General features: G+C 34.7%; 1 protein-coding gene across 3 annotated transcripts; it reads right to left on the minus strand.

Annotated features, from left to right (window-relative positions):
* Nucleotides 1-310: 310 nt before the first annotated feature.
* On the minus strand, nucleotides 311-7,736 carry LOC110647047 (pentatricopeptide repeat-containing protein At1g06710, mitochondrial). 3 transcript variants are annotated; one of them, XM_021800701.2, is made up of 5 exons: nucleotides 4,652-7,736; nucleotides 3,736-3,917; nucleotides 2,064-2,156; nucleotides 1,504-1,763; nucleotides 311-801 (listed from the first exon to the last, which is right to left on the minus strand). In XM_021800701.2, exons 1-2 carry the CDS (start codon nucleotides 7,631-7,633, stop codon nucleotides 3,873-3,875), a joined length of 3,027 nt encoding a protein of 1,008 aa, XP_021656393.2. In that variant the 5' UTR covers nucleotides 7,634-7,736; the 3' UTR covers nucleotides 311-801; nucleotides 1,504-1,763; nucleotides 2,064-2,156; nucleotides 3,736-3,872. The 3 variants fall into 3 exon arrangements, with proteins under 3 accessions (XP_021656393.2, XP_057998647.1, XP_021656394.2); XM_058142664.1 differs by having other exon boundaries at nucleotides 2,064-2,765; XM_021800702.2 differs by lacking the exon at nucleotides 2,064-2,156.
* Nucleotides 7,737-7,960: the final 224 nt, after the last annotated feature.

The following is a 7,960-nucleotide window of genomic DNA, read 5'->3' on the forward strand; positions in this document are numbered from 1 at the left end:
AACGATAGCGTTGACAACAAATACAACATATAAAAATAAATGTAAACATATATATATATATATATATATATATATATATATATATATATATATATATATATATTTGTGTGTGCTTACTTTTATTTTTATATGTAATAATCATTATATTACTTAATTACATTATATAATTGTCATTCCATTACATTAAATTTTTTGATGTTATCAAATATCGTAATTAAATATGCAATGTAATCATGATTACGTTATACAAAAACTAAAATCGTTAAAAAAAAATGCAAAATGTGAGGGCTAACAATCCGAAAGCATAAAATGCAGAAAGGCATGAAATTCAGAAAATTTTGTAGATCAACAAATTTCCACACTGATATTTGGTTCTATATAAATAAATACAATCCATGGAAGGCATGGCAATTGCACAAAGGATCGGATCATAAAAACTAGAAGGCAAGAACTAATCTTATTGATACCAGTCCGAACAATTTCCTGCAAGGTGACACAAGCTCAACAAGATTAGCCTTCCTGCATGGTGCATGGTACAACATCCATTACCCTTACCATGTGCCATCCATGCAGCTTTCATTTCAATTTATAATTCTATCTTCCTTTAGAGAGTTGAATATGATCCATAATATCCAACTCTTCCTTTCCAGAATTGATAATCTTATCAAAGGCCCCAACTGAAATTCCTCCACTTCTAATCCTAGCATTCAAACTTTTTGGTCATTTTTTGTGAGCAACTCCAGATATAGGTAGGATGTCTTTTTCACATTTGGAAGAGAGGTAACACAGTTCCATCTTTCCCTGTTGAAGCATCAATAGAAAAAAGAATATATGAATACAAGTAACTCTATGCTAGGACTTGGCATTACACTGAATAATAAACATTTGCATAAAGATCTCAATAATATGGACATTCTTGTGATAGACATGATTTCCAATTACCCCTATTAAACAATGTGTACTCTAAGATTGTTTTAGGGGGAAAATTGTCATTATAAACATTTGCATAAAGAAGCAAAGCACTTGGATGGAACATGCTTTATGCAATAGGATGGAACATTTAATACATAAAGGGAATGAAAAGAATAATTTTTAGTTTCAAATTTATAAAATACGCAATAAATCTAAGTCCATCTGTTAATTACATTTAATATGGAAAAAACAAGTCTCCACTGCACCTATTTAAGTTAAGAAGAAATTAGGAGAAAAAGAAAAGGACTAACATTTTCAAAATAAGACACTTGGAAAGGTTTGTTAAATTTAACAAGTTGCATTGCTTGCTGGATGCCATTTTAGGGCAGTCCTATAGCAGCATCCTTCTAGTTGCAGCTTGTAATAAACACCAATAAGGTAGTGTTTTCAGACACAAGTCTAAGATAACAATGAAAAGATTTTCTCTCCTTTTGCCATGCTAAAATTGTTTCGCAAGACACCAATTGCTATGTCTTGAAAGATGACCTAGTTTCTTAGGCTAAATGCAATCAACAGAATTAGTAAACTCACCAAACAGCATCAGGGATCATTTTGATACAAATCAAAGCCAAGTCCTTGGTTTTTTTATACATTTCAGAGTTCAGATGATTAGTGGGCTTCCTCCAAATGGTCGTCTCTTATACTTCATTCTAGCACAGAGCATTGCAAGATATTCCAACATGGTTTGCCCTTGTTCTGAATCCCTATTCTGTCTCTCCTAACCCTTCATGCCAAACTCCAATGGTGCAGACAAATATCCAATAGTCACCAGGAGGCAATGCTTGGTCAATCTGTGTCAGATGAGTACTCATAGTCATTCACATTTAGAAAAACAGAGCCAAAGTGAATAAAAAAAATAATAATAAAAAAAAAGCAAAGTTGAATGTTGGTGTGATAGATAATCAATATGATTAAAATAAGGCAGTGATATAACTATTTTGTTCCTGTAACAATTGTAGAAACTTATTTTCACAATAAAGATCTTTTTTATCTTTCGAAAGCAATTACTTTCTTTCTAATTTCGAAAGCAATTACTTTCTTTCTACTTTACAATATAATGACAAAGCTCATTTAAAAAAAATAAAGAGTACCGTTATTGATCCATTGCACTACAGATCATCAACAGCGAACCATAACAAATTATCTTGACAGGAATGCAGATACCAAGCACTGCTGGAAGCCTCCTGCCGAGGTGGAACAAAGTGAAGATTGTGTTTAGTTAAAAAGAGTTCTCTGTATTTTTATTTTTAGCATGAAAAGATATTTAGTCATCTTTGCATGTAGATTTGATAGATATAAGATCAAGCAAGACAACATTTTGAGAAGGTCAAAACACACCACATTTTTGGGTAAAAAGCACCTCCAACTGTATCAACCAGAATTATAACATTCACTTATATCTATAAACACACTAGCCACATTGGTCAATTCCAGGTCCTCAACTGGAGTATGATATTGGACATAAAATGTGTTCTTGTTCAGCTGAAAACCAAATAAAATTAGACAGGCATTTGGGCATATGATTGTTATGTAGCAGAGCTCCCAAGACCCAAAACCTGCAGAAGAAGAAGAAAGAAAGAGAAGAACAGAGGGGAGAACAGAGAAATCAAGACAGAAGAAGAAATAGCGAGAATGAGAGAGAGAGAGAGAGAGAAGTAATTTTTGCATTATTGAATTCTTAGCTGACCTAATTAATTACAATGCTACGTTTTTTAAACAATATTTTCCTCCTATACACTCTCGCAGCTCCTATTCTCCTTATTATCATAACAGCAACTCATTGAAGCCAAGCACTTGCCATACAGAACATGAGAAAGTGCAAAAGTTTGAGAAACAATTGTGGGTATAAGAGTAATACAATCACAACAGAACAACAATAAGCCAACAAATATAGAAAAAATTATCAAACTATATGACTATCTGGTTTCAACAGAAATTTGAGGTCACAACAAGAGTATTGAAAACAAGCAAACATAAGCCAAGTATTAAAAAAAGGGGAGAAAAAAAAAAACACCTCCAAACTTCAATTTTCATCATGAAACAAGAGTCACAAACTTTCATTAATATGCCAAAAGAAACAATAAAATCAATGTAAGCAAATGAATGAAAGTATATAAGAGAGAGAGAGAGAGAGAGAGAGAGAGTGAGAGAGAGAGAGAGAGCATTTTTACCAAACAAAGCAATTAGGTACCTAGTATTTTTGTGTTCATTTGTGCTACATTTGGTAGGGCGCAATGGGATGTAACGTAATCAAATATTCTATTTAATGTTAATAAAGTATTTGATTACATTATATTCCATTACACCTAACCAAGAATAGGCTTAGTTCTTATGATTTGTATGCAAAAACAACTGAAAAACAGAGGTCACACTGTTCCATTTCAATAATTGACTAGGGCATGCAATTAATGAACACATGATCACTACAGCCATTCTTCCAATATGGAAAAAAAAAAAAAGAAGAAATAGTCTAGCCATGCAGATAATTCACCATCGTTTTAAATTATAATTTTTGGAAAAAAATGACAAACTCAAAAAACATATATTCACAATCAATTCAATTTCCTTCATGTTCATCATCAATGCAAAAGAAAAAGGACAAAATTAGGTGAATCAGAAAAATGTACTATAGAAGACAATGACTAAAATGACAAGTTCAGATATATAAGATTGCAGTACCACAACCAAACAAAAAAACACAAAACAAGTCCCACCAAGTTGTCAAACAAAACAGAATTCACAATTCTACCAAGCATCACTCACCCCACATTTAACACTTGATGATGTACATGGAGCCATCAGATTGATTGAAATTGCAAGTCAATCTCTGAGCAAATCACTTAATAATGCACCATTAACCATTGGATTTGTTTAAATTGATAAAATATGTGCAACAAAAACTAATTAGCATCAGCTGCTTGTTTTTCTTGAATCCAATGGATATCCTGTTCAAATGAAGAAATTGAAAGCAAAACATTAGTAAGGTATCTATAACATCACAAAAGTAACTTCACATTCTAGATGCTTTAACAAAGCAAAGATGAATAGTGCCTGCAACTTAAATTTTTAGCATGACCAACTCTTCAAATGACCACTTCTGATCCAGTGGATAAAGTGGGCAAAATATATTGCATCACTAGTAAAATACAAGTTCTCAAATATTGAAGCAGTCTATACATTAAAAAATTATAGGTGCATAGTTGCAGACTACCAATGACTTGTTTCTGCTCCCCATAGATGGACAGGGAGAATGTTCAGCTTATGGTTATATCACTTATAAGTGTAGGCAAACAACAATCATTCTGATGCAGGGCTGCAAAGACCTCTCAACAAGAAAATTTCATTACAAGAAAATTGAAATTTTCAAGGTCCCCTTGGCCACAACAATTTATTTTCTTTTCAGGGAAAAGAGAAAGCTCATATATGGAGTTCCTTTGGGTAAAGAACATCACCAAAAACAGTGTCATATATATGCTTATTGAATAATTATTTGATTGACATAGCAATAGATGATGGACAAAAACGCAGGTGCATGTGACCACACACACGCACACACATATATGCATGTGTGTATATGTGCATGTGTACAGATAGATAAAAGCCATGTTTCTTTCCCGAAAAAAGAAACTAAAATTGGTAGGACTGTTATGAAGAAAAAAGAAGGGTTAGAGAAACAAACCATCCGACATATGCCATCTGACAGTTGCAGTGCCTCTTCCCACTTGCCAACTCTAAGGAGTCCCTTGATAAGATGAACTAATATGCTTAGCTCTGGAACATGGCCACTCCTAATCATGTCTGCGTACACCTTAAAAGCCTCATCAACTTTACATGCAAGTGAAAGGCTTTTAATTAACGAGAAATATGTATTCCTGTAAGCAGCTGAAAAAGAAGAAAATGATGAGAGCTCCGCATGCAGTTCTAGAGCCACTTCCAGTCTTCCAGCCTTGATAAAATTATCAATCAGAATTTTATAAACTGGCAAAATTGGCACTGAATCACACTCAGTCATCTCAACTAAAAGACCAAGAGAAGCTATGAATTCACGGCTAAAACCTTCAATAACCTTACGATATATTGCTATGTGCTTTGGCCAGTATGTCTGTTTCATCTCTTCTAAAAGTCTATGAGCCTCATCTAAAAGGCCAGCAGCACAACAGTGATTTATCAAAACCCTATAGGTGACAAAATTTGGAGCACAACCCTTGGAACACATTTGCTGCAACAGCTCAAGGCATTTGTCAACTCTGCATGCTTTCCCAAAGCCATCAATCATCGCAGTATAAGTCACAACATTTGGATGACACCCCTTTTCTTCCATCAAAAGCATAAGTTTATAGGCTTCATCTGTCTTTCCATCTTTACACAGACCATCTATCATCTCAGTGTAAATAACAACATTGGGAGCACATGAGTTTTCTAGCATTTTGGACAAAACTTTTAATGCAAGATCCATTCTTTTGTCCTTAAACAACCTGTCTATCAAAGAGCTGTACGTGTACACACTTGGAGTATATCCACGCCCCAACATTTTGGTAAAAACCTCTTGTGCTTCATCTAGTTTGCCAACCTTGCAAAATCCATCTATGAGAGCATCATATATGATGTAATTTGGCTCACAACCTTCCATTGACATAACTTCCAGCAAGTCACGTGCCTCTTTGACCCTGTGGGCTTTGCACAAACCATCTACTAAAGCTCCATAAGTAAAAACATTCGGTTCTTTGGACTCACTATCGACAACCCTGAAATACATATCGATATCTGAGCTTTTCACATTGTCATTCTTCATTCTTGCATAAATCTGGCAAGCCTTTTCAATCTCTCCAGCTTTACAATGACCATCAATTAAAGCTGTATATGTGACAATATTAGGAATGCAACCTTTGGACAGCATCATCTCAAAAATCTCATTTGCACTTGATATCTTCCTCACTTTAAGGTATGCATGTATAAGAGCAGTATAAGTAACCACATTTGGGGCACAATCACATCTTTGCATTTCATCAAGCAATTTGCGAGCCTGTTCTACTAAACCAGCTTTGCAAAAACTATCAAGCAATATTGTATATGTATAGACATCAGGAGTGATATCATTCCTTTTCATTTCTTGAAACAATAGAAAAGCCTTCTCTACTTTGGATGCATTACATAGATAACTAATGACTTTTGAATATGTGGAAGTATCAGGTATAAAGCCCTTACTCATCATTTCACAAATAACATTATATGCCTTCTCAAATTTTCCGATGGCACAAAGACACCGTGTAAAATTACTAACATTGACCTTATTTAATACAACCCCCACATCAAGCATTTCTCCATAGGCTTTCTCCGCCAACTCTAATACATTCATACTAGGCAACTCTTCATTGCCACAAATACCACCAATCAATATATTGTAAACCACATAACCCGGCTGGTACCCACATTTTACCATTTTCTTAAGCAATTTATAAGCATAAGAGTAATCTCCTGATTGGCAGTAAGCATGAATGAGTGAATTAAATATCCTAGGACTTGGATAGCAACCTTCTGTAATCATTATCTTTAGTATTCTTTTACACCTACCCAGCTGTTTCTTTCTCAAGCACCCACAAAGCAAAATTGTATATGTGACAACATTAGGAATACAAGAACTTGCTCGCATCCTATTCAAAAAATCCATAGCTTCTTCAAAAAGGGAAGCTTCACATAACCCGGATATCATTTTAGTATAAAGCACTGTATCGGCCACAAATTCTTCTTTCTCAATTAACGCCAATGCATCCCTCCACTTCCCTGCTTTACAAAGGGAATGTGCAAAACATCCCAAGGTAAATCCATCCATGCTGTACGCCAAACCCGACATCTCCCTGTGGACCAGATAAGCTGTGTCTAATCGTTCTGCTCTTAAAAACACTTGAATTAAAGCATTATAAGTTGATCTTGAGGCCTTGTACCCGAAATCTTTAAGCCTGCCTAACTCTTCCAATGCTGCATTCCACAAACCATTTTGACAATACTTGCGAATCAAAAAATTAAGCAACCTTCCAAGCACTTCTTTGTCATCGTCCTTAATTTCACGCAGAAATTGTTCTGGTATTCTATCATTACTATTAGCACTAGTTTCAATTATCTGTAACAATGCCTCGTACACAGAATGAGTGTGACTATACCCAATTTGCCTGCCTGCCCAGATAAAAAACTTGACGCCCAATTCAGGGTTTTTTATTAGATTCAAGACTTCAACTACTAAAGATTCACTCAATTTTTCTCTATATTGCCTAAGCAATTTCTGGGTTTTGTTCCCAAACCCATCATCATTTGTTAAAATCGCATGCGAAATTAAAACAGCCTCGTTCGAGCACTTACCTGCATCAAATTTATGCTCCCCAGTATTAGGGTGTATCAAAGAATCGCGTAAAAAAGAAAACTCTTCACTGGAAATAGACTCAACCCGAGAATTGTCAAGCAGAAAAGGGTCCTCGGCATCTACTAATCCTTGGAGATTGTCACGGGAAGATGTAGAAATGAATCTGGAAATGTTATAGTGAAGATTTTGGCAGAAAAACATGGGTGAACGAAATTGAAAGGTTGAAGGGAAAATGGGATTGAGTGCATTGGAGGATAGCGAAGGGATTGAATGAGAGAGAAGGATCGTTAGGACTTTCTTCCTCATTTCGTTTTGGTGATCCGACGACGAAGGCTTCCGCTTCGCAGCGTTTAGGCGGGAGGGTTTTTAGGAAGGTGGAGGACCCTCTGAGAAAACCAAGAAATAAATATTATTTCATATTTATTTCTGAAACTAATAAAAGAATTTAATATCTTAATTACCACCTTGTTTGGAGAGCACAACGAGTTAAAGGTAAAGAGTTTAAAAAAAAGTAATGAAAGGTAAATTAAGTTTTTTTAATTTTATTTTATTCACTGACCTAATTTAAAAATTAAAAAAAAAAGGAAATTTCTATAGCAAAACATTCAACAGTAACACTCCTAATAGAATAGG

This window comes from Hevea brasiliensis, unplaced genomic scaffold, assembly GCF_030052815.1.
Source record: "Hevea brasiliensis isolate MT/VB/25A 57/8 unplaced genomic scaffold, ASM3005281v1 Scaf622, whole genome shotgun sequence".
Lineage (NCBI taxonomy): Eukaryota > Viridiplantae > Streptophyta > Magnoliopsida > Malpighiales > Euphorbiaceae > Hevea > Hevea brasiliensis.